This window comes from Dermacentor silvarum, unplaced genomic scaffold, assembly GCF_013339745.2.
Source record: "Dermacentor silvarum isolate Dsil-2018 unplaced genomic scaffold, BIME_Dsil_1.4 Seq266, whole genome shotgun sequence".
Taxonomy (NCBI): domain Eukaryota; kingdom Metazoa; phylum Arthropoda; class Arachnida; order Ixodida; family Ixodidae; genus Dermacentor; species Dermacentor silvarum.
Window position 1 is genome coordinate 29,974 of NW_023605952.1, and position 27,995 is coordinate 57,968.

At 43.4% G+C, this 27,995-nt stretch overlaps 1 protein-coding gene across 2 annotated transcripts; it reads right to left on the bottom strand.

Moving 5' to 3' along the window:
- Positions 1–299: 299 nt before the first annotated feature.
- LOC119434836 (trinucleotide repeat-containing gene 18 protein-like) lies at positions 300–27,995 on the bottom strand. 2 transcript variants are annotated; one of them, XM_037701889.2, is made up of 15 exons: positions 27,809–27,995; positions 26,961–27,088; positions 25,763–25,930; positions 22,243–22,398; positions 20,513–20,669; positions 17,949–18,066; positions 17,393–17,468; positions 15,879–15,987; positions 14,108–14,227; positions 13,439–13,570; positions 12,350–12,783; positions 10,886–10,952; positions 9,210–9,331; positions 8,311–8,475; positions 300–6,908 (listed from the first exon to the last, which is right to left on the bottom strand). In XM_037701889.2, the coding sequence occupies exons 1-15, from the start codon at positions 27,978–27,980 to the stop codon at positions 6,708–6,710; spliced, it is 2,325 nt and encodes a 774-aa protein (XP_037557817.1). In that variant the 5' UTR covers positions 27,981–27,995; the 3' UTR covers positions 300–6,707. The 2 variants fall into 2 exon arrangements, with proteins under 2 accessions (XP_037557817.1, XP_049515568.1); XM_049659611.1 differs by lacking the exon at positions 22,243–22,398.

Genomic DNA, 27,995 nt, shown 5'->3' on the forward strand with positions numbered 1-27,995 from the left:
CCCTTGTAATCAATAGGCTGGTGGCATGAAAGAAACGGCCACAGTGCATTTCGTGTTCATGACAAAGTCTTGGATTAAGTGACCTTCAACTCGTAGAAGGCCGAGTTTCAGTGTAGTCGCGAAGTCATACTATATTTGTGGTAAAGTATGGTGGTTCGAGGAAGCCACAGGGTTGAATTAATATCTTTGCAAGTGAGTGACTTAGTTACAGTTTTATGGAAAATAGTCATTTGCTTTCACAAACAAAAAGGTAGCTCACATTGAAAGCCACAGTACAAACTACAAAGTGCAGTATTTTTTTTTTTCATGGATTCATTTTTATTAAGTGCGTAACTAACGCATTGTCGGTCACAATGGTCACTTGGACGTGTGCAGAAATAACACAAGCTCTGTACAAACTAGACAGCTGTCCTGTATGGCTAAGACAAAGATGCACAAAGTTGGCAGAAAAAAAAAAAAAGAAAAAGCCAACACAAGCACAAGATGCTGAGGGAAAATAACCTTCTCCCCTTGGAGATCTGGGCAAAGTTGATGACCAAAAACAAAAGCCAAAACAAAAAAGCTTTGAGCAATGCAGAACAGACAGCAGGACATGTACAATGAATGTATTGCCAAACTGCTCTGAGGAAGGCTCTATGGTGCTGTGTAGCCAAATTTTTTGTGTCCAGTTCACATTTGGTCACTCCATTTAGAAAATTTTTGGCACTATGTTTCCACTGCAAAACTAATAAGATTTCAGAAGGCCACAATGCTTCCCACCGATAGTACCATGGCATAAATTTTAAACATTGGCTTTCTTTGTGGTGCCGCCTAAAGATAGAAAAAGTTCAGAACTCTAATTATTTGCGTGACTTTGAAAGTACCAAATAGAAATGAGCACAGTTACAAGACTTGTAAACAATTTCTTTTTAAATGTGTATGTTACGAGCTGTACCAAGTCCTGCATGCTTTTTCCAGCCAATTGTATAATTCAGGTCTGGTCACTAGCCAGAAACGTGTAAGCATCACACAACTTCAGAAGGCCACTAAGGCGTAAACGAAAACTTTCTCATATATTAAATGTTGAAATAATTGCTGTTTGCCACAGATCTTGAAGCAACTAACTGTACCAAGTGGTCATTAGTGAGCCAAGAGAGAATCGGTGTGAAATTGTAAGCAAAGCAAAGACACCGAGAACCTGAAACTTCCCCAGAACAGACCGCCAATAGCAAAAAAGGACTCGGCAAACTGAGCATTGCACCAATGCACACAAAACGACAAGCACACGCATTTAAACTGCACAAGGAGAACTCGCGTCTTCAACAAGAGTCATTCTCTGCTGGCGAAGCACAAACGAAAACTTGGAACAACAAGGAACGCTATGCAACACTTGCCACCCAAACAGTACCCAGAACATACGTATGGCACAACAGACTTACAACAGACTTTGTAGAGCGCATTTTTCCTAACTTCCATTTAGAAGCTCTCTTGTCGGCCATGTTGGTTGCTCCTGAAAGAAGTTGCCAAGAGACAGAGAGGAAAAACCTAGCCACCGATGTTCAACAACTCACACTTTTTTTCAACAAGTGAAATCACAGTCAGTTTTCATTCCTGCTAGCAGACAGGGCAAGAGACAGATGTGAAGCAACACAACTGCAGAAATGATAGCAGATGACAACTTGCCTATGTACAAAAACCGAAGACCCCTTCCCGGGCCATGCAACCATCACACCTACAAAAATAAAGCACTCTCTCCGGAGCTGCAAACTTGCTGCAGTCAAAACTCTGCCACCAAACTCTTGCACTGTCTCAACACTTCAGCTAAAGCTGACAAGCACTTGTGGACCCGCATGTTTGGGGAGGGAGACTGCTTCCAGAAGATTCTCTCCAGGCTGGCTGTAAATTGCGCCTGCTTAGTAGCTATTTCGGAGATCGACAACTACTGCATGCACACTGCATTGCTTTGCAACCATAGAGGAATGCACTATGCTGGACAGGCTTCTAACGCGCTTGTAGTAGAAATTTGATAACAGCGCTGCTGATCTGCATTACACAAGAAGCCGGGGGCTTGTTCCTGGATTTACAGAAACACATTACCAGCACCCCATTACCTGCTGCATTTGGCAACATATTCCACAAATGCTCTGCTCAAGGCTTCTTATACATTCTTGCGTGCAGCTCTAATGTGACTGGGTTAAGGAGTGACACTGTGAATGAAATGTGTTATTAAAAATTTGTACATAAAAATACAGAACTTGGTACAGTGACCTGGGTTCCTAAATCTGAAAAAAATTTGCACTTGACCGCTGCTTTACCTTTGCTCAACTATTGCAAGTTTGCTCTGTTCATTGAAACACTTGGCATCATTTGTTTGCATGGTTGGTCAACGAAAAGCAAGAAACCATCACATGAACGCCTCGCCATCGGAGAAGTACTTGCTTACAGAGGCGTGGTCTGCTTTCATTGCCTGCAGGCAACACAGTCCAGACACTAGGCAAGCATCAATGGCAAGTGTTATTGAACAATATTGGACCAATGATGCAATTTTGTAGCAAAATTTAAGTGAACAAAGCAACGGTTAGTGCAAAACCTACTCTTACATTTGATAAAACAATTTATACAGGTTACTGTACAGTCTTTGTTGAATGTGTAAACAATAGTGCCACAGTGAGCCCCTGTGGCACTACTGATGCTTTGAAGTTTAGACCTGCAATATGTTTCTGGCATGACACTGGCCTCCTCCTCTTGCTATGCGTTGCCAATGCTGCAATCAGGGCCGAGTTCTGATTCATGTGGCTGTTACATGAAACAGCCTCATAGAATGCAGTTCAGTCATGAAAATAGCATTGACACACAGTCTGGCTTTGATAGGAGCACTGCAACTATCATGCAGGGGGAAGCACATACCGCAGCTTTAGTTTTCAGAATGTATTCACTCTTGTTGTTTTCACAGCTCTCATAATGTTCTGTGGCCACAGTGCAAGCCAGATTTGGGCACACGAAGCAACTGATTACGCACCATTCTACCTCACAGAGGCCAGCTCATTCAAAAGTAGGCCTTTTTACATTGTAAAGCAGACCACTTGCACTGCTCCATGCACTTTCAATGACCCTTGAGTAAAACCTGCTTTCAAGCAATAACTAGTGACGTGTGCAAAAGTGACACTCCTCTGGAAGCAGTCCTCCTCATTCCAGTAAACTGTGCACCACCAACACCCATATGGGTAGCCTGGCCTTTACAACAAACGATAAAACATCTTTCAGCACCGGTGTCTCTCAGACTAGCTGCCATAAATTTGAAGCCCAGGTCTCAGACCCACCACTTGTGATCAAAGGCTGGCTGGGTTGTAAATTGTGTGATTATAGTGCCACAAATACTCGCGTTACACTCGGGTCGTAATTGCAGAATGACAGACACCTGGGCATTTATGCACTCGTTAATCCTGCAGTTGCCACAACAGTGGCTAACACTTCCATGGCACAAGCATGTGATGCTGACTCAACCCTATGACAACATACCCTACTGAGATATGAAGCACTGTGAAACCCTGATTATCCAAAGCCAGTTTGGCTTTGAGCACACTTATCCTGTGAACAGCACACAAGAAGCATTTTGTGCAATGACTGGCTTTTTTTTTTTCTCTCAAAATATCACAAAACCATACCTAAAATCCATTACTTCTATGGTTCGTATGAGTGGATAGCACTGTTTATTACGCGTGTTGCTTTTCAGTGTTGTGTGTCTGAGTAAAACAACATCTATTTCCTTCACACAGTGCAAACTTGAGTGAACACTGATAAGCTCACTTGCTATACGTGCTGCCAAAAACACCACAAAGATGACAAGTTGCTAAAGTTGTTCTAGGATTGAGCCAGCTAACAAGTGTTCACTTCCAATGAACCAGCAACTGTCCCCTGCCTGCTTCACAACGAAACCTTTCAGCTTCAGCACCACAAAAACATGCTCGCTACTGCAGAGAGATCCAGCCTCGTGCAAGAATGTGTGACAAGCAACATGCTTCAGTCATTAGCTGCTGCCCCGGTAGTTTGTTCAATGTGCAATCAAAGCTGATGCTCGTACTCAGTTTTTGTCACCCGACAGCAGCAGTCATCTCTGTGCAAAAGTGACTTGTGCAAGAAACTGTAATACATTAAATATCATTGCCCCCGCGTACATCGTGGGCAAATACTTAAAAAAGCCTCTGTCTACCTGTGGCCAGCCGCCCAGCACACATACGGAGCTACAAACATCAACGTGCACTAGCAAGTGCCCTTTCCTCCTTGCTTTGAAGCAACGCAATGTCGTGAGACTCTTGCAGTGACAAGCGATACCATACATTGGGACCAAAACTCTGGTCACTTTCCGCTCCAGCTGATAGCTCGATGCAGCAGTTCCCAAGAACCGATTTCGAGGTTGATTGAAAATACAGTGCAACGCGAACGAAAAAGCAAAAGAAAGGCAAGCTTTCTGAGGTGGGTGAAATGCACGAAATGTATGCAGTGATGTGATGACTTTAGCCATGATTATCGATCACGACAACGATACACAAAAAATGTGCGCTCGCACCTGTAGCGCAAGCAGACGACGGGCAGCGTGTCGCTGCAAACAATGGGCATGCGGCTTGTTTACAAACAGCGAAGAACTTTGACGCAGGAGAACGAGTTTCACAGACGCGGTGTGTGTAGACACTTCCCCACCAAGCACTTCTTCCGACAGGTGAGGGTGGGAAAAATGCATAGAGACGGAGGGGTGAGGCATGCCATTGTGTCAAGATGCCACTACAGAGGTTACACGGCTTCGTGCCTGACGAAATGAGCAATAACAAGTGCACAGTGGAGAAAGGGATAGCAACAAGCCAAGTCGACAGCCCCCAAGTAGCCAAGCCCCTTACGGGGGTGCATGTGCAACGCTCTACTGCTCCACAAGGCTGCACAGCAGAAACAGGGAACGTGAAATCAAGTCACTACACGTTACTTTAAAAAAATCTTTAAGTTTATATATATATATTAGTTATTATTATTGTGGGCCTACTCCGAGTAAGTCCCCCTTTGCCTCTATAATGAAGAGGCCTGCCTGGCACATTCCGTGCTTTCATGAGAACACTGGCGGTATTCTTGTGCAATCACTTTTGAGGATAAAATCACTTTCACAATATTTTGCTTGACTCGGCACTGGACACATCCAAGTATACGGTTCCTGGCACCGGGTGAAGATTGCGCACCAGACACAATGCCAGGAATGCTGTTGGGCTTATATACGTCAACACATCCGGTGCAAAGTCACGCAAGGTCTCGTGAAAGTGGTTGTGTCTCAGAAAGTGATCGTTTGAGAATACCACCCCAATTGAGCAGCAGTTTACAAGACAAACATGACCTATGTATTTAAGAGGCTCAAGCTGTGTAAATAAATCACAAAAAAACTAGCCCTTAAGGTACCTTTATTCCTTCGTGCCTTCATGATACCATGCCAGATAAATATAAACACTGGGCACCTATTTTGCAAGACTTTTCACCTCAGCAGTATCAGCATTTCAAATTGCCATTTCTTGGAGGCTGCCACAAGGTCTTGTTTTATTAAAGAAAAAGAAAATGTAAATAAACAGGAAAAAATACACTGGACAATGTTGTGTTGGTGCACGCATGAGACAAGAGAGTATAGTACAAACAGCTGTACATATTCGCATTCTGAATGTTCACCTGGACATCCGCTCCTTACCCAGCAGAGGCAGTGCAACAATAGTGCACGTGCCCCTCTCGTGTATATCTTTTTCAAGCCCATCACAGTAGGAAAAAGGTGTGTCAAATAAAAAAAAAACATCAATCTGCAAATTGATGCAAGACATGACGACAAAACACATGAAAGCAAGAAAAAAAAAACAAGACAGCTCTCAAACCCCTTATATTCTCCCCGTCTTTGGAAGACAGCCCGCCCTGCTATCAACACTGGCCCCTGACATCTTCTGATATGCCCTCATTTGTCAAAGGTGCCCATCACGTGACAATGACCTTTGCAACATCACACACGAGGCACCAATTGTTTGCCAGCGAATGGCACTCTGTGCCAAACACCTGAATGGTGTGCAGATTATGATGTCGAGGAATTTCACCACAAAAGCTCTGTGACAAATTACAAATTCCACTAGTTCATGTGGAGAGGCTTTCTGTTGCTTTGTGTGCGGGAGAGTGTGTTCGGTTAGCTGCAACGCTGCACGTGTGAGGGTTCAGAGTGGTTTGCTTATAGACAACCCAAGATGCAGATCAGCATAACACGTGTCTCCATTAGGAGAGTTTCTCCTAATCAACTAGTGGAATTCTGCACATCTAGTATAAACAAACTGAAAAGTAAAAAGGACACTACAATGACTACGCGGCGAGGAAATACGACCGCAGTGTTTTTAGCAGTTAACTACACGGTCTGTGATTTGCTATGGAAATGAATGCCAAATAAAGTATAAACAGTTGCCAGCACACTGAAATACAGGTCTTCAAATGTTCTAATAACAAGTGAGAACTCAGCTAGGGATTCAGTACTGGCACCATCCTGGTTACGTTAGATTATGTTATGAAATTTTGCAACCACCGCTCCTGCATAACATAACTGCTAATAGGTCACCGGTTGTTCAAAACACTGCAGGGGAAACCATCAAGTGGCACGCGCCCTGCGTGGGGCTTTCCTCAGACAAGTGCTCAGCTGTGATAGGCTGAGTCGAGATTGCAGCCTGCTGACATCACAGTGCCAATGAGGGCTCAATTGAGATGGTGTTGACATAGGGGTCGTAGTATCCAGCGAGGTAGTAGACATCAGCGGTGGCTTCATCGCTGCGCGTCCCGCGGGATGTCCGGTACTCTTCCCAGGAAAGGACCTCACACTTGTGAGAAATGGTCTGCACATCATTCACGTCCGCGTGCGGAGACTTGAACAGTGCACCCTGCACACGCGCATGCACTGGCATAAGCAACGCCTTTACAGGTCACAGGTCAACTGGCACCACATTCTCAATCACCCTTGGTAATGCTTTCACTGATTTAGCATTGAGGATAAGTGAGTGCATTAAATTAATGCTAATTTTTCAGGATGTATAAGGCAACTAATCACGAACACAGCACCTGTCCTATCTACTCTATCCATGAGTAGGTATACATAGGGTTTACGGTATACTTTGTGGCCTCTCCCGCGTAAGAAATATCTATCGGTGACTACTTATTTGCATAAAAGGTTCAATTTCAATGTAACGAAATTTCGATATAACGAAGCAAATTGCAGATTTTATTGACTTCATTATATCGATGTTTAGCTGTACACTGCAGAGATGTGGCAATGAATGCCACACTGGGGTGCCATGTTTGACAGTTAAATCGTCACCACACTGTGCTGTTCCTGTATTCGAGCCTCCATTGCACCATAAGAACTGCTTCTTGGCCTATTTGGTATTTGCTGAATGACATATTTACATTCTTTGAACCACGTTTTGTTGAGATAAAGATACTCAGCAGAAGCAAAAAAAATCAGACTGCATGAGAGTTAATGGAAGCATACTATATAAGAAAAAACTCTGGCTGTATAACACTTCTGTTATATTGATCAGAGACGAAATTTTTTTACCATTGGTTGCCTCAAGAGTTGTCATTTTGTCAGTGCATTTGTCATATCTCTGTTTATTCATGGGTCTGCACCTATATAAATCAGTTGGAAGTGCCACCTGTGCTGTCGGTAACGTGTCTTCCTTTTGGCGAGCATCCTTTTAGTGGCACTATCTCTTTCAGCTCCAATGCACAGAGCAGTGGTATTGAACAGCCACTAGGCTCTGACAATCAAACACTAAAAGTTAAATAGTGCAGGGGTCACTGCATCCTGACATTGTATGCCACATGCATGCAGCACAACACACCGGCCATGCACTCAAATTTCATGCCCACTGTTCCCGCACGACTGCTTTTTCAGCCTAATTTTTCTTCCAGGCAGTATCAGACTGGAACAGCATTGGCTTTATTTTGTGTTGACGCAACGTGGCACCAAATTACAGAGACATCTTCCAAACGAATTCCATTACTTGGGCCTGAAGATGTCTCCTCAGCAGTCAAAGTAGGCTTGTCTTCAATGCTGGCAAGAATTAGAACACACTCAATGACTTGAATACAAGGCACTGTCTCTCGGGACGGAGCAGCAGTAAGGCGCCCTTCTTCAGTGCTCAGTAAAGGCCAGCCTGCTCCATAACAACGCTGCTAATGCAGCAGTCGTAGAATTTACGTAGTGAATTACAGGAGGGAAAAGCCCACATTTCATTCGCACAAGCACGGCGAGCAAACAAACCGGCAGACTCGGTGGCTTACCTTGGAGTGCCTGAGCTTTGCGAGTCCCTTGGTCTCCTCTGGATGGTAGAACCACCTGACGCGGACCGCCATGTTACCGCTCCAGCCTTCCCACATGGTCTCGATGCGGCCAATGTATGGCAGGTTGGGCCGTCCCGTCGACAGGAATACCGCACAGTCACCAACCTGTGTCACAGCGACCACAGACTTTTCACTGCAAATTTTATCCTACAAAATGGCTGAAAGCGTTAGCCTGAAAGTCAAGCCTAAAAACAAAGCTTGATTTTCACAAACACTGCATTCTCTCAATGATAGCTGCAGCACTCCTTCCCAAATGCCTCACTATGTTGTTAACTGCAACCATATGATGTCACAGAAAGCATGGGAGAAATTAACTGTTATTTTAAATTTGCCAGGAGCCTGCTCTTAAGTTCATATACTCTGCGACGCCTCGCCACCATTGCCGTGAGCGGCACTAGCTAACACTCCCGAGCTAATCTCGTACACCTACGGCAGTGCTCATGAAAGTCAATGGGAAGACAGCCGCTGTAGGAGAATAATGGTAAAGCAGCGCACACATAATGCAGAAGATGTGGATTCAGCTCACACCTGTGACAAGTTGTCTTTTCATCTACTTCAATTTCCGTTTTGTTTATTGATTCTACATTTCAATAAGAAATAACAGTTAATTTCCTCTTTCTATGGCTTCATTGTCTGTTTGCTTTGTATGGTTGTAATAGCAAAAAACCAAGCCCTTCGATTTTCTTGTTCCTTTCGCTAACGTGATGTTAAAAACCACAGAGCAAAACAGCAAGCTGTTGTGTGTGCTGTGTGTGCACATGCACACACCACGGCTTGCCCACATCGGCCACTAAGGTGCTGCGGCATAAAATCCTCAGCATGCCAGCAGTAGTACCCACCCGAATGGATTCCCTGCCCCTGCAGATGGCCTTGTAAAACTCCTTCTTGGCCTTGCCTTTCAGCCCAGGCCGGCGGAAGCTCTTGCCCGACCATCGCCACAGCTGCCGCATCGGCAGGAATGCTGTGTAGAGATGACCATGTTGTGGTTAACCGAAGGAAGCAAATGTGCTTCAAACCACTATTTGGTAGCACCAATCAACCTCATCTGCGCCTATGTTACAGGAAGTGCAAGCATACTGGGCACGGTGTGGTTCATTCAAACAAACAAAGAAGTCCAACGGGTTCCAACCATATCTGTGCACAGGTACTTATGAAGCATGGTGTTACAGGTGTAAGAAGTGATGCAAGAAAGAATAACCTTCCTGCAACCAATTTATTTGCCAACAAGACAGGACAGAAAACCTGAATGTTGAAAGAGGGAATGCTTGCCTGAGATGTCTCTGCACCGAGTTTGGGTAAGTACGTATCTCTTCGCCACCTCAAATATATGCAACATTAAGTATGCACTTGCCCCACCTTGTCTCTCGGGTATGTGTATGTCAAAGTTATGGTCCCTGCTTATTAACACACTCAACAGCACAGTCTTAAAACTTGCACTAGCATAACACAAACACGTTACAAAAAAGAAAAAAGCCCGAGATATGAAAGAAATGAACTTGTTCACAAAACTGACCCTTTCACTTCTGCACTTGTGAACCAAGCAACAGGCAGTAACTTCCCCCCATTCAAAGATATTTCTTCAATTTAAACAAAAATCACCCCTGCTTAAGATCTCACTTTTTCAATATAGAGCAGACGCACTTTCATGATCACTTAGTTGTACATTTTGCGGTAGCTGCTACAATGTTAAATTTGTGTCTCATTATGCATTTCATCACAGTTTACATTTACTATTTCTACTGGAAACACATTCAAATTGTTTGAGCGCTGCCAAAGTGCTTACTAGAAGTGCACTGGAAAACAAGGACTGCAGTAAACGCGCCACTCCAGCACTGACGAAATGGCTGCCATCTATGTTGTAGAACACGGAGACTGAATCAACACGGCTGAAAAAGTTTCCACATCTATGTAGTAAAACAGAAAAGAACGAAATAACCAGATTTCAAATGCTGGCACTGCAGCTGTCTAAGTAGTAAAAGAAAAAGGATGTGCCAAGTTCGTCCAAATTGCTTTAAAAATGGGATCATTGCCATTGACCAAGTGCGCTCGCGCAAAGCAAAATTAACCAGGATCATGTTGACGAGCTTGTCTAAAACACTTAGAGAGCTAAAGAATTAGTTTCCAGAAGTGGAAAAAAAAGTAGAACAATGTGTGAAACAATTCGTATTATTAGTACCAGTTGTTGCACGTCCTTGGAAGTAATTCAGTTGAACAAGTTTCTGTTAGGAACACCACCTCGAGGCACCTTGAGGGAGTGCTACATTTGGCGTACTGATCTGCCAAGATTTTGCATGCAAGATTCACATGGCCAGGTGTTCTGTCTAGAATGCTTGGCTCAGAATGATCAAATAAGAAAATAGGAAGTATTGAAATGGAATGCTACGCTTAATTTTTGCATTCATGTAGAGCCAACAGAAGTTTACACAAAGGTGCTTTTAAAAACTCCAGTTTGAAGAAGAGACAGAGGTGGCTTGTTTTTAAGCCCTTGCGGATGCGAGCAACTCGTTTCACTCACCCGCGATTTTGCTTTTCTCCACCGAGGGGAGGCGCCTTTTACGCTTGGCGGGACCTTTTTTAGAAGCCTGGAAGAAATCGCAATGAAAATAAACAATACACTCACAAGGATGCTAAATCATTAATTCAACTTCATTTAAAAATTCTGCTTTCAAGAAAGTTCCAGAAGTGAACCAATCATATATAGTTTCGTATTAACATTACTAGAGGGAAATGTGGAATTGAACCTGGGACTGACGCCTTTCTGGGATTGTCGCTCTACTATCTGAGCTAACCAGGAGGCCAGCAGGTTGCAGTGCGAGGCCAAATTTGTGCTTTTGTGCTACAGTTGGATGGAGGACAAACTTTCCCTTTCATAAACTTTTCTCCACCTTGTGGGCTTCCGCAGAAATGATTTGTCGGAAAACTGGTGCCGTAGGTCGATCGACCACTATACGATTTATGTGCCTCGTCGAAGCTCTATGTAGTGAACGTGGATGTGATGAATTAAGGGATTAAAGGAAGTGAATCTCAAATATTTCTCGCCGATATCAGCATGCTAGATGAGACGAGGTTTGGCTGTATGTTGATTTTTCTATAATTTCGCAAAGCTTCAACCAGAAAGCACTCAGTGAATTTTTTATTGGCCCTTAGGTCCAGCTGTGTTGCATGATTGCTGCATGACATTTCAAATTCCCAGCAAATTTTAGGGCTGAGTCATTCTATCAAAAGATTTTGTGGCCCTTGCATTAGGCTGTGCCAGCATGAATGACGCCATCACCATCTACCAACATGTGCATAGGTTGTGGCGCAACCCCCTGTTAACTGTACTTTCTCTTTAATGGCTTGAAGCAGACAATGAACAGAGGATGGGACACACGCACAAAGGCCTTGTGCATATCCTGGGGCCGTATTCTGAAACGATCCACTTCAGCGATAGTGTCGCCTCAGCGACAATATCGCCGTCAGGCACGCGCTGATTGGCAAGAACTGATTGGCACGATTGGCTGGTTGAGCAAAAGTGGATGACGTGCTCAACCAGCCAATCAGCTCATCAAATTTTGCTAAAGAAGCCAATCAGCGCGCGCCGTTGGCCAAGGCAATTGTATCGCCGAACTTGATAGTTTCAGAATACCGCCCTTGTTCCCTGTGTGTTGCCTCCTTCATGCCATTTCAACACAAACTGTCCAACAGCCATATACAGTCAACTTGCACTTATTCAAACACCTTAAAACTGCACGAAAACATGCGGTAAAGATTTGTCATTCAGCAGAATATAATGTGATCTATATAACGTAATATAACGCACTCGTACTGCTCTGACTACAAATCATAAAAGTGTTAACTAAACCAAATCCCTAATTGAGTCAAGCAGTTCTAAAGTGCAATAAAAACATAGCACACTTCTTCAGTTAGCCCAGCCCCATAAATTATCCATATTTTTAATTGTCTCAAGCTGAAGGCATAAGAAAAACTTAAGACTCACAACACTCTCAGCCTCGTCCGATGAACTGCTATCTTCTGAGGCGTCATCACTGCTCTCTGCATCTGCCTGCTGCATTTCTGTAGATGAAGTCCGGATCCGCACTTTCAATCCGGATCTGCCCGAGCCACTGGGCAGCGATGAGTGAGTGGAAGATCCTGAGGTTGAAGGCTCCGAAGAACACGTGGACGCGTTTGTAGCTGCGCTGTCTCGTCGTGTCGCTTTGCCGTTAGTGCCCGTCTTGTCAGCAGCTTCCGTGGAATGTTCCCGGTGTCGCTTGTGGTGTTTGTGCCGGTGATGACAGCGATGGTGCTTGTGATGCCGGCGGTGCTTGTGCTCTCGCCGGCGCTTCTTTGATGCACTCGCTCCGTCAGCCACATCAAAAACTTCGCCATTGTCAGAGTCAGACTCATCGCTTGAAGCTGCTCCTTGTGTTTCTGCATGAAAAATGCAACGACTGCATCACAATGACTGCCGCATGTTTGAAATCATGAAACTTGGAGGCAGTGCGACTTGGTGGCTTCTCCACTTGGCACGACAGCGTAAAAGCACCACCACCCTTTTCTTTCGCTGACTTGTGTCCGCCGACAACTGTTGCCATAACTTATTTCTGAAGTTAATAGTTGAACTTCAGTATAACGAACGTCAATGCAGAAAAATGTGCGACATAACATTTTTTTTCTTCCCCCCCCCCCCCAATTTTCTTATTCGTCATGCACATAAAAGGCTAACTTACTTCAGTGAAGGTTTAAATTGTCATAAAGTGCCAACTTGGGCCGGTTGGTACATGTTGCATAAAAAATAAGTAACAGTGCAAGACACAGGACATAAGGAGGAGACGGACGAAGCGCTGTCTCCTTTCTTGTGCCCTGCGCCTTGCGCCGTTACTTGTTGCTTACGCATGATTTAAATTAGCTACAATTGTGCACTCAAGAAATATTTATGCATGCCACCACACATAGGGCCACCGCGTTGTTTGGGTTTCAGACAGAGAGCTGCAAAAGCAGTTCTTAGAGCATTCCCTCAGGTGGTCTTGTACAACCAACACAAGGAATCAGTAAATTGCACATTCGGACGCAGGCCACCACTTACTCTTGGCCTTGGATTTCTTTCTCTTTCGTACTCTCCGTGAATGCTGCTGATCTGATGTGCCGGCCTCCTGCCCATTCTCTGTATTCCGGCTGCGCTTTTTGCTCAAGACAAGAGATGGATGTGGGTCTCCGGCTGAAAGGGAAGAGATACCAATGACTGCCAATGAACAAAAATTGCTCAACTTTGGCACGTGACAGCTCAGCTTGGCGTTGCAGGCCAACACAGTTGCATGCTAATGTGAAACCACACTTTCTGAAACAGCCCACGATCATTGGTGACCTTATTGAGTGCAGTCACCGCCTTTGGTGTGCCCAATAACACTTGCAATCAAATTTCTAAACACCCAGTCTAGATTTAATTCTATTATGTTTGTTATGTACGCTGTTTGAAATAATGCATTTTTCTCCACAGGAAAACACGGGCACCTTTGAGGGGTTCAGAAGTGCGTCAAGTAAAGGGATGCAAAATTAATGGGAGCTCATTGTTCTTCCCACACTGCGAATCTTTTTTGAGACAAATGATAGAAACAGATGGCCAAGAGCCGATACAATACATTAATGATGATGAAGTTGAGCCCCTCAGCTGGAACATCAATAACTGCTTTCATACATGTGTCTACTTTAGGTGTGCGTGGATACGCACACGTACACATAGAAGAGAATGTCTTACCAATAGGATGAAAGTCCTGTGGCAGCAACCGAACATCTTCTATGGGAATCTTTCCAGAATCACCGTCATCGAATTCCACATAGACAAGCGCATTGCTTGGGGAAGGGTTTGGACTGGTGGCTGTGAAACACAAAAAATGGAGAGGCGAATGTTAAAAAGGCCATGATTTCTTACACATCATATACAATAGAGCACATAAACATTAGTTACATATGATTAAAGATACCAACTTGCACCGACATTGGCTACAGTAATCTGTGTAAACGATCTCAGTTACACAGCTGCACCAGTGCATTGCACAACAGGGTAAGACACTGTAACAGTTTCAAAGTTGCAAAACACCTTCGGTATGAACAGGCATCATTTGAGAAATATCCTGCATAAATTTTCTACAAGAAGACTAATCGAGTATGCGTTCCTGTTGCACTAGGGCTAACTGGGTAGCGAGCGCAAGAATGAGAAGTCGCGGGAGCAAAGGTCCCATGTAACCGACTCATTACGGGCCTGTGAGCATTCGCCATGGTGATGAAGCACTCGGCGAAGAGAGTCCGGGGGCCGCCACTCGGGAGGCCAATCAGCGCGCATCCTAGTGATGTGCGGTGACTCGATGCCGGGAGGGAGATGTACAGTTTGTGCGGGAAATTAGCTCCGGCATGCTAGCCGTGTCTGCCATGTTGCCACTGGGGTTGCAGTTGTCGGAAATCAAGCTAAGCACCATGTGCGAGCTGGGGGATGAGGCGCGGGAAGGCACCTTGATCCCCAATACTGTGCACGATCAAACATGACATCAAAGCAAAAATGCAATAACAAATTCATCCCATCCACAATGGATATGACGTACTAAAGCACACTGCATTGCTCAATCAGCTAGGCGCTTCTGGCTAAACATGATCACTTGTAATAAAATGTTGTTTAGACATGGCATTTGGCACCGGGTATTGCTTGGTACTATTCAAGTATTTATAGATGCAGCACCTGTGACCTCTCATCAGATTAAATCGGAATACTTTTCATTGCAACATACTTTATACAATAGTGCCAACATCTGCTGCGACAATTCAAAATAGAGAAAAGGCGCTCTTTTTTTTTTTACACTGCCACCATCAAAAACGACATGCGTGTCTGGTCGTGATGGTACTGCACAGATATTCTGTTCGGTCCACAAGGTTACCTTCATAAACTTCCAATGATAACGCTTGACTGCATATTCTCCTAAGAGCCGTGATTTTGTGAACAATCTGCATAGTTGTTCCTAATGCTCCCTTTGCGCTTTTAACAAAGCATGCTTTATAATGTGCAGTGCGTGTATTGACAGAAACTTTATATTGTTGTGAATACCAGGTTAAGAAGGCTGTACATTATTCGCAAACTATTAGTAATATTCTATATTCAATTTGATTCACTTCTGACACTGTTCAATTTCCATTCAATTTGCTTCTGGAACTATTAGATTCGTTTTCGATTCCCTGTCAAAAACTGCTATTTTTACACCCCCACTGAATAGACTTTGAGTTGACAGACATTGCTTGTTCTGTGTGCTCTTTCTTTCTTAGTTGTCCTCATCTGTTTCCGCGCTGCTTACGGTGTATAATTAAACTGCTTCGATGCCCCCATAGGTACAACTGCAATTTCTAACTCAGGTTTAAGCCTTGTTTGCCCTATACGTGCTTTGTAGGCAACCTCTAGCAATTGACCTGTGATATACACTACACAAATATGGAAGAGCAGCAAGCAAACACATGGATCCTTGAGAGACAATCACACTGCTCACCTTTGGCAACCAGACCGGGGTAGAGGCAACGATACTGCTGGCTCCAGTAGGCACAGACACGGCGCCCCTCAGGCAGTTCCTTCAGGGAGCGTGGCTTGACTTCACGCACCTTTCAGGCGATAGCAACATGGACTGGTAAGCTATGGATTGCGTGCTCGAAATAAAGGCCTCGCACCTCCTCACAACATGCTCGTATCACCAGTGACGATGTCATTCTTGGCTTACACAATTATTTCATTAGTGCACAACTGTCCCGTAAAGGTAGCAACTATCTAGCAACTATAGCAGCAACTATCCTACAAAGCACTTGGACAAATTCGTAGCAGCAACGGTGTGCTAAGATATGCCGAGTGCATCAATGACAAAGTACATTTCAGCTGGGAGGCTGTATGCATTATGACTGTTCACCACAGGCAAAGTGCTGCTCATCTTACATGAGCAGGCAGTGATAAGTGAATGTAACCAAAACTGGCTAGGAGTTACTTACCAGGAGGAACTTCATTCCATCTACACTTACAAATTTTCAGTAGAAATCAGTACTGGAACGCATTATGCAGAAAATTTCAATCAGCTACAGTGACAACATTAGGAATTAAGCACGAATGTACAATGCTAGCAGTTATTTCCCAAGGAATTACTTATACAATAAAAAATTCATAGACTTGAAGGGGAAAATTCTCCCTTACATATGGCATTATGAGTGTGGTACTGTCCCTATAATTACTACGATTCTAGCATGGGTGTTTGTACCACATGTTATGTAAGAGCTTATCAGTGAATCTACACCTCATGGTCCAAGTGCATTTTTGAACATAAAAGTCTCACACATCCCTAGCCGTTTCTACTCACACATCCCTAGCCGTTTCTAAAATAGCATATTCAATTTAAGTACTGTGGATGCCAGGTGAACAAAGCCTTTGCACTAACAGAATTACACTTCCTATGTTGACATGTTTCACATTGTTTCCATGATGCAATATCCCTACGATCATTTGAAACTTTCTTGTTCAGTATTTTTTCATAAAAAAAAGCTAAAGCATCCTTGGCTGCAATGAGCATCAAATACGCTTCATTCTGCTGTAGTTAAGCAACCAAGACACAGGTGCAGATCTGGTTATCACTCATTAAGCAACATTAAAATAGAAGACAAGAAATGGCCATGGCATCATGAAATTTAGGGACTGCTATTTATAACAGCAGGTTAAATTATTTCAACTCACTTTCAACTATTAAAGTGCACATGTCAATTCTGTTAACAGCACAATGTAAATTGCTGCATGGAATTCCTCGAGCTTTTGTTCAGTGATATTTCATTTATGCCAACAGCGGAGCCTTTATAAGAATTACATGTCAATAGCATTATTGTTTGATTTAAAAAGAATGTCGGTAAGTGGAAGAAAACTCTTTAGTTTGATTTAGGTGGAGTCTACTGTACGTTCCAAGCAGTCCAAAGCGCTCTAAAGCACCTTGCATAACACCTGCGGATAAAAAACACGAAGGAATGTCGAGCTTACCGCTTCCTTGAGGATCTCTTCCCGTGAAAATATGTGTGGTCTGTTGCCTCTCTCACCGTCAAGTGTGATGCCATAGCTGTCACAGGAAAAAGACAATGTTGGGAAAGAGAAAAAAAAAACTTTAATGCAATAAATTATTTGTGCATTCACCCCCAGTTACAGACTTGAAGGTAGCACCGAAAATCCCAATCTATGCATGAGAAGCGATGGCTCTGTAGGGCACATCTTACATTGTTTCGTCTTTTATTTTGTGATGGATCTGGTGTAGCTATAACTAGATGACTGCATGTAAACAATGACTAAATGACTGGGCATTGCTGCTCTCATCTGTATCAGGAAAGCAAAGGTTGGAGTTAATTTTATCTTTTGAAAACTGGTGGCAACCCCAAGTAATCTGGCAACTTTACGGAAAAAGAAAAAATATCTTTATCAATCAGCGCTTTTATTAGATTATTTTACTCTCCAATTAACAATGCACTCTGATGACAAAGAGGATAGAAACATGGAATTTGAAAAGGTTGTAACTGCCTGCACAGTTAAGCTGCTGAGCACTTACACATCTGGTGCCTGAATTTCGTTGATGTAGCCTGTATAGAAGAGGCCATCCTCTAGCATCACAACACGGGTGAGGTCGTGAAGATCCTCTGGCAGCAGGTAGCACTGCTGCGGTTGATCTGCATCAACAAGGGCAAAAGAAAATCCTTCTTCAGCAAGTACTGGCTCCGAATGATAGCTGATGTCGCTTTTAATTAGCAATTAGTGCACATAACCTCGTTGGCATCCAATGAAAGCGATGTTATTTTACTTGCAACATTTGCTATTCAGAAGTACCTAAAACACCAGCAACACCATTGCTACCTCAGTGAAACTTCAGCTCTAACTTTCAAGACCAGCCTACAGTCGCCTAAACTCTATTGCCAAAGATAAGCCCTGCATGCCCAGACAACAGTTTGTGTGCACTGCTTGCAAGAAACAAACCTGGATTACCAGGTCAGGAAATTGCAAATTTGGCAACTAATTTTTCTTTAATTCCCATTGTCATACCTGCCAAGTTCGTAGAAACGAAATCTGGAAAGCCGTAGTGGGGAACTCGGGATTAATTTCGACCACCTGGGGTTCTTTATAACGTGCACCCAATGCACGGCACATGGGCGTTTTTGCACTTCGCCGCGAATGAAATGCAGCCACCGCAGCCGAGATTTGATTCCGCGAACTCGTGCTTAGCAGTGCAATGCCAAAACCACTAAGCCACCACAGCGGGTGTTCAAAAATTCTTCATATAATGTTCGATTGTAAGAAATTCCATTTCTTTCACATCTTGCGAGGATGACGTTTCCCGGCGTCTTAGACGAGCAACACATGGACGAGCGGCACTGTGTCCACGTATTTTTCCCGATGTTCAATTGTCGCTCGCACTCTGCATTGGTCTGTGGTATGAACAAAATACCCAATGTCACTTCGGCTGAGCACTACATTAAATACTTGGACACTTTTTGCGCTAGCGCTCCTTGCTTTTAAAGCCATGACTGACTGTGGGCCTACGCAATGCCAGAGCGGCTGATGCTGAGGAGAACGAGTGTAGTGTTGGTAGTTGCGGAACGTGTCATTCGCTCGCTAGCTTAATGAGGCTAGGGCCACTAGGGCACCCAACAACCCCGCTAGCGTAAGGAGCGGCTCTGCGGTTAACGAAATAGCGCATGTATAGCATTTCCCTACTACTTTCTTAGCAATTTTTTTTGTGATGAACTTCCAACTGGATTGGATTGGGTTGGATTCTTTTTGCCAATGTGGCCTGACAAACCACTGGACGCGGATAGAAAAGAAACGGGACACAACTGCAATTTCCGGGAGATTTTCCTGTCAACCGTACAAGCAGAAGAAACGGTCCAAATCCGGGAGTCTCCCGGGTAATCCGGGAGACTTGGCAGGTATACGTTGTGTTTCAGTGATTTCATTTACAAATTATGTATGTATCATCTGAAAACCTCTTTTTCAAGACAAGCTTACTAATTTTATGTTTATGGTGAATATGATTGATAAATTGCACAATAAGGTCATTTTCTAAAATATGAATATTGTATCCATCAATTTGCCAGAGTATTACTGGAATAATTTCACAGTTAGGCAGGCTAATGCTGTCTGCGAAATTGAAGGACAGCACATGCCACCATACCATCTTTCTTAGCATCGTGTACCATCACATGCCAGACTGACGATGAAAACTATCCACCCATAACATTACCAAAGAAACTGAGCCAGATGATCTCTTTTGTGAGAGTTTGAGCCATTGTCTAAAACCTATTAAAACAATTACATAAAAACCATACACCATCATCAAAAGAGATAGCTTGCAAGAGCTGCTGCGTATGCAGTAATTACAACATGATTTTGGTCACACGGTATAGCACTCTCAATGCCTTTGCAGCCTACAAAATGGTGACAAAGAATTTTACATAACACTACATTACATCACACTGTAAGCAAACAGAAAATAAAAGTGAACATGCTAAAATAGACATGAGGTCTTGTAAATATTGGCTGCTACAAAATATTTCATACTTTCCTGTTCCTAAATCATTATCATCCCTGGCCAATCCGCACACGCGCTCGCACACGCACGCACGTGCGCGCGCACACACACACACACACGCACCCACACACACATTAACAATCCCATTCTAGAGAGACAGTGAAGTGGCTTAGCATGTTCAAATTGTCTTAAAGGTAAAAGAAGCCAAATGAACAGTGTGCTTATAACTAGAGGACAAGTATGACAAAAGTACAAAATATATGATGCTTTTTTAAAATCAGAAAACATAAAATGATAAAAAGAGAAAACTGTGCCATGTGTAGCACTGTGGTGTTAGAATGAACATGTATTTGCGTACATTGGCACATTGCGTACATTGGCGTACATCAGTAAAACAGTCACTGTACTGTCACTTACCTTGTTTTCTTTTTATTAGCAGTACAAGGTTGATATGAATTAAGACGTGGCAGAGGCTTCAAATGCTTGGTTGTACAATCCCAATAATTCATCTTTGAAAGTTTTTAAAGTTTCAATTGAAAAAAGAGAAAGAAAGATGTATGATGACCAAGCAAAAGAAAAAGTGAGCTCACCCGAACCACTTCGCACAGCTGCCGAGAGCCGGCTCAGGGGCACATTTTCAGTTGAGTCACTCCCTTGGTCGTCCGAGTCGGTTTCGTTTGGTGTTGGCCCAACTGCTCGAGAGCACTTGCGGAGCACAGACACCAATTTCCGTCTGGCCACTCGGCGCTAGAAAAACAGCAGATGCTTCGGTCATTCTAGGCATGCAAACAGCATCCGATATGTACACATCTAATTGCGAAAGCTATGCTAGTGCGGTCATGGAAGTCTCACTTTGCGAGTGTGGCAGTGCAGTTGTATTTGAGCTGTGATGCTTTCTGTGGAATAACAGCTTAATATCTGACAAATACAACATGTGGACGCAAGTTTACATCAAATGATGTATTATTTGTGCATCTTTATGCTTCCAGTATGTTGAGTACTGTGTTTCAATTGGGATAGCAAGTGATACGCTGTGGCCACTGGTCGCAGAAACTGTGCTCGCTTGGTGGTAAATAGGTTCACATGTCTGACGCGCCCCACCTTTCATGTAATAAATACGTCACGTTATGCCATATAAGAGTATGAGACTTAATGTTACATGGAATTGCATTCCTACCCACATCTTGCTTTCGTATGTGTCACACTATTTTCTTTTCGTGTATGCGAGCAGTGAGAGAAGAACGTCCAGCCTTCGTAGCGTTGCCTGCTATGCATGATAATGTTGTCGGGACAGTACTTCGACACGCGAAAAACAGACACATGTAGACATGAGCTGCCTGTGTGTTTAACTCTTCTTTAACCACGACATATACATGCAAATACAATAAATCTGATCGCTGGTCTTTCTATTTGAAGAATACAGCTTTTCCAACAAGTAGCACTGTCCAATGCATAACCTGGAAGCTAATGTCCCAGTTTTGGCTGCATTTGTCCTTTTCTAACATGGCATACAGTGTTGTTAAATCTAAACTGCAATACGAAAATCCATCCATGTGGGAGCTGAGGCCACATTCCTTCTGGCCACTCGCAGAACCCTCAAGTTCTGTTTGCAAGAAGCCCCTGTCTATAAGAAGACAAACCTGGCGGCACAGACATCTTCAGTTTGGCAGCCCATGCCGGAGACACTCAGTCAAAAGATTGAGCGACGTCCAGGCTTTCTTGCGGAAAGCGTATTGTACTGAGAGGCCTTTCGCATTCTTGAAGCAGCGCAGTGATCTGCTCTTGCCGGTAACAAACGGCCGCAGTTTTCATGAGCCATCCACATGCGGATTGAGCAAAACTGAGACATGCAACTTGCTCATTTTTACTCCATGCATCAACTGCCCTTCAGATTCGATGTCCTTCTTGACAGAATCTGCCAAAACAGTGTTGTTTTCAGTTTGTCAGCATTAAATATTTCCGATGGTGCAAGAAGTGATCACTTTCCCATTAGGAGAAGTGCACAAGCAGGGGCACTGCATGGCACAGCGTTCAATAGTATATTGAATGTGGTGGTGAATGGGAGTTTGATATGGTGGTTTTGCTGCACTATACTTTTGCATGGGATTTCCAAGGGGATTTTTCAACTGCTCGATATAGAGAATAATTTGATATATCCGAGTTAGATATATCCTAGATCGACTGTATTTCATGCATCTGCTGTGCCACAGCACATGCACGTGATGGCCCAGTTGCTCAAAAGCTGAATCCCACACACACACACACACACACACACACGCTCAAGAGGAAGAAAGAGTGATGATAGTGAATGCATGCTAACCACAGTGGGAGCAGAGGAGGAAGAAGCATTGGAATTGGGGTCAGTTCTCGGTGGTTCAGAGCATTCCAAGGGGGAAGAGGGGGCAGCTGCGCCAGTTGTGGCCTTGGCAGAAGGGGGTGGCTGAGCTTTGGAAGCCGTGGGTGTAGTGCCATTCGCCTGGAAAGAAGCCACACCTCAGCTGAGTCTATGTAGCTTGCTGAGGCCAGACATAGAGCAGTGCGCAAAGCCCATGAAAAAAATCAGAAAAAAAGTAACTTTTTTTTTTTTTTTGATTTGTCGAATGATACACCCTAGTTCTTCTTCATGATCAACTCTCTCACAAAAGTGCCTGTGTCAATGCTGGATGATGTACCACAGCACCTTCCATTTTCCCATCGACGGTCGTGGCCGTGTCGTAAAGTGTTAGATCCTTCCAGCACATGTACTTTTCCAACACCTCGACGGCATCACCAGTTACAGAACCAAATTTCGAATGTAAGGTATGCGAGTTTAAAACCCGTTAAGACGTCTTTCTAAATTTTCTTTCTTGCTTTAAAGGCAAACTGTACCAAAATTACACTTTGGCTAAGTTGGCCGTAAATGAGTATACTATACACTATCGAAGCAACCTTGGCAAAGGTGCAGGGCTGTAACAGTCTAATTTTCTTATTAGCAGCTTCTAAATTGCACCTAACCAGACGACACATGCAGCTGGTGGTTAGCGGATACGACATACAGGCCAGCATGTCATACCTCTGAAATTTTTCAGCGCACCGTAGGCAGCTGTGGGTGCTGCCTAATCTCAGATGGATCTCACACTGGTTCTCAATGCTTCTGGGTCATGCGTCACTTCCAGGAAGCCAAAATTGCGGCTTTCTTTCTCCTCCTCCCTTTGCTCCTCTCCCCTCAGTTTCGGTACTTATAAGCATCTACTTTTGACAACTCCTTGTGGCGCATCTACTTGTATCTCAAACATACAATTTTGCACGGAGGGAGCTCTACACCTACACTATCTGAAGCTAGGCTTTTTATGTAGTACAACATTTCGTTGTAGTTGGCCTTTAAGTTTAACCTTCGTAATTGGCCACATTTATTTATAATATGTGTATCTATTCTGGTGTTTGCCAGGGTCATGATGACATGATGATGGCAATTTTATAGTGCATAAATTATGCCTTCCAACACTGCAAGTTAGCCATAAGTACACAACTTTACTTTCACTGGGAAAAATAACAGAAGGAGAAACTTCTTGTTGGCACCAGTGACAGTTGGTGATCAGAAGATGTGAAACAAGTAAAAAAAGCACAGAAAATGATGCAGAGAGGACTATGGGAGGGTAGTGTCAGATGGTATGCAATGAATGTTCTCTGATGCCACATAGAGAACTGGCCAAACGTTAAAACTATTGCGAACTATTGTGAGGGAAAGTTGCAAAATATGCTCTTTTTCTAGTACATCATTGTGCATTGTACTGTATGAGGGGGAAGGCACAGTGTGAAACAAGCTAATATCACAGCTAGAGCCAATGTTCATGCAGTGCGTCAAGTAAGCACAAATCGAAGTGCGAAATAGCAGAAAAATTACAAAAAGGAAAGCAAACATAAAATTTGCCAGAAAAGGCAAAAAGTTTACCTATTTTCCATCTCATAAGCAAACATCTTCTCTATTTATTTATTATTAGGCATGCAACCCAAAATAAAGCAAAATGCCATGTTTTTCAAAATGCAGTTAAGATAGCCCAACATGATTGTAACTACATCTTTCTGACAACACTATGTGAAACAGACACATGCTCAGTTGTCAGGGCAATGGTGTTGATAGGACAGCAAACTGATGGTTGTCTTTTCAACCACCACATAATGACAGCATGCAATTATTGGAGCGTTGGTTACACCATCTGGCCATAAAGTTTCTACTTGTCCACGTTTCTTGCAGCATCAGCAAAACCAACCCCACACCGCACAGCAGGCAATGCCACACTGCACTTGAGCAAGCTACACTGACACAATGACACAAGCACAAAGCTGGCAGAAGCAAGCCTTCGAGAACGACTCATTTTTCAATGTAACTGGATGCAAGGACACAACCCACATGCTATGAGGAAGCAAAACAAAAAAAGGAGGAACGTTTTCATCCACCAGAAAACAGCTACAAAGGCACGAAATTAAAACTAAATTCTCAAATCATCTACTACGACAAACCTGAGCGGAAAGCACAAGTGATAAACAGTAGGCACAGGCATGTTGGTCAGGCACAGCGTAGTACCAATGGCCAAGTGACAAAGTGAACTGCCTGTAATATGGTCGAAGCTGTTTTAAATGAATCAGTCTATTTCGAACTTCTATGTGTATTAAGACATAATGAGAAAAGCTGAAGCTTTAGGTATGGCAACAAGCACAGATAGAACAAACTACTGAATATAACGCAGCCCGGGGTCAGCATGCTGGTCACATGACATTTTCAAACCTGCCATGTAAATCCGAAGCTAGTTTTGTGACGGGCTGCTCAAAGCTACGAAAAGAGACCATTGTGTGCCTATGGTGTTTCGCAAACATGGCAGCCATGGACAACGGTCACCCTGTACACTCACTCTTGTTGGTGAGGTGGTTTGTCAGCTTTATGAAGGTTGTGCGACTGCTGTGAATAGGTCTGCGTTTATTCGGTACGAAACCGTCACTTTAGTTGCCAACACTCGACAACACAGCTTCGATTAGGCCTAAAGGGCTAGGCAGTGTGGCCAATGTTGTGGCTGTGACGATAATTCGCCGTCGGCCAATATGATAATGGGTCACAAACCACCACGGAAAGCTTGTCGCTAATATCTTCCTACGGATGGCTCATCAGTGATTGGTCGCGAGATAACACGTACGGGTTAGATTATCGGTCATTGAAGCGGCCTTCGGGTCTGTGGGCCGGCAACTACCACGAGCACACATGTCGAGTTGGTCTGTATGCTCGCATGTGGGCAGAAAGCTCCCAACTATGTAAATCTACGTGCGTGTGAACACTGAACATACATATCCCATACGATCAGCGTGCCTTCTGGTGGCTAATCGGCTCAAATATTCGCACATGCTTCCGTGCTTTCTATACGCGTTGCTATTGTTGTTCCTTCGGTCTGCATCGTGTTAACCGTTTTGATTGATCCAGTCGACCCGTTCAATCGTAGCACTGATAGAGATCATGCGCTGTGGGAATGCTGCACTCGTCAAGGCACAAACCACGGCCCTGTCATTCAGCGAATGTACAAAATATTCGAAAAACCAAATATTCGAGAAGATTTGCATATCAAATTATTCGAATGTTCACTATTCGATACGAAATCGAATATTCGAGTATTTGCACACCCCTAATAAAAAGGTTTGACTGTACATATGCTGGAGGGTAAAAATAAATTCTTGTCCTTACACTCCAAAGCTTTGAAACACCAGGATCCCCTGCAAGGGTACATGCAGAGTTGGTAGAGTGGCGTGAGAACGTTTGAACGAATAGACCACACCTCGCAAAGCAAACCGCCTTCCCATGGGCGAGAATCACCCACCTTCTCGGGCTTAGTACGCTGTGACGTGCCACCGGAGCTGGATTCTTGACGTTCAGGTGGGCTGGACAGCGTTGATGACTTGACCACTCCAGCATCCAAAAGGAATATGCGTTCGCTGCGACGCACACACCAAATGTCGTCTTCCGGTTTTGAGCCGGAACTGGACTCCTGCATTAACAATCAAAAGTGCACACAAATGTTCGTGTTCACATCGCGTGCCCATTTCTATATGGCCCAAGCAGAAGTGGGTACAACACTACACAAAATGCACAAAATGTGTACAGAAGAACCACACACACACACACACACACACAAAAAAAAAAGAGAGAGGAAAACTTTTTTAACGAAGTTACAAATACATTTGCAGCATGAAAAGCAGTTATCTAACTAGCATGTATAAAAATAGCAAACAACTCAACCTATATAAAAACAAGTGCCACCTCAGGCTTTAGGTTTCTTTAAGTTATTACAGCTGGTAAAAAAAATACTTCTGTGCACTGATGAGCAGTTTATAAGGAATATTTAGAATGGCTTTTGAACACAAAGTCTGATATAATAAAGTGACCGCGATAAACATTTGTAACTTTGATCTTGGTAAAGCAAAACAAAAATTGCACCAGTCGGTGCAAATAATTAAGCATATCTTACAACAGCACAAGAAATAAAAAATGCAACAGAGGAAGGATTAAAAGTATGGCTTTTTGGGCTAGTTGGTTAGATACATCAGGGGTGGTCACAGCGCTAGAAGACACGGACAAGAATGAGAGAACAGGACGAGCGCTCGTCCTGTTCTCTTGATCTTGTTCGTGTCTTCTAGCGCTATGACCACCCCTGAAGAGGAAGGATGCAGACAAAAACAACTGCTCCTTTCTTGTGGTGTCTGCAATGGAGTTCAATATGGTCAGTCTGCATACAATGTGATGACACTGAGTTTGATAGATCATCAGTGGTGACGACAATTCTAATGCTGAAGCATGGATTTGGGCACTACTTGTCTGTGAAACTTTCAAGGCCTAGGAAAGGCAGTTTTAAAATACAAGGGTTTTCCATGGGTTTCAAGGACCATTATGAAGCTGCATAACGCAGCGCTCCAACTGAAATGAGCCTCTGCAGAGCAGCGCACGGAAGAATATGAACAATGTTTCACACAGCTGATCATGAGACGAGACAGCCAGGCTTTCATTCACCAGACGCTCACCTTGTTCTTTGAACTTGATTTATGACTTTGCTTCTTCGTTTGCTGCTGGGGTTCTGCTGCAGATTTGACTGGTTTTTCCAGCTTCTCCTTCGTCTTTGTTGCATTCGGGTGCTTTGAAGAGCACACTGCTGCAAGAATACAGAGATTCATTTTGTTTATTTAAATGTACTATGGACCTTCCTTGGATCCATGCACATATGCGGACAAAGAACCTAGCATACCAAATAACAGTCACTAGCTACGATATATAAACAAATACAATGCAAACACAACTAAGGTAAAGCAATAACGCAGTAAATGAACATGGTTACTTGCAAAAGCAATGCTATTTAGATGCTACAGCATTTCAGTGTTACATTTTAGTATTTACCACAATAAATTTAGCTTCCTCATCTGTCAAACAAACAGTTCTGATGAGGAAGATTTCATTTTTTTTTAGTCTATTTCTTTAAAACCCTTCTGAAGAGCATATGGAGTTTTTGGAGATTATATTCTGATAACATGAAGCAAATTGGCACACATTCTTCTAGTGAGCTTGGGTGAAAGCACCCACTGAGGGGAAAGTATAATTAAGAAAAATGTTTGGTGCTTGAACATAACCAGGTGGTATATTCTCATCTGAATTGTAATTCAGCTGCAATGTCTGCCTCCAAAAAGCCCAGCTGCTGTCTTCGATAGCTTCTGGCTAACCTCGTGTCAGAGCACTTTCACACTAAACTGTAACTCACTGAGATGAACAGAAACTTGATGGAAATCTAGTGAATCCTCAACATAAAGCAGCTGCACTTGTTTACCTATTTATTTTAAAGGAACGTTTTTGGCTAAAAAGAAGTGTGGCTTCTGCGTACCATATGATGGCTTGCTTGGCTCGGGGCAAGATTTCCGTCGCTGTTTTGAGGGTGAGCCGGTTGCAGCTGCTCCTTTTGATTCTACACAGAAAAACAATAAAGATAATAAGAAATTAAAGAGAGTGAAACTGTACTGTAAACAAAGCAACAATACTTTGTTCTGATGCCACATTTTGCAATTGCTTAT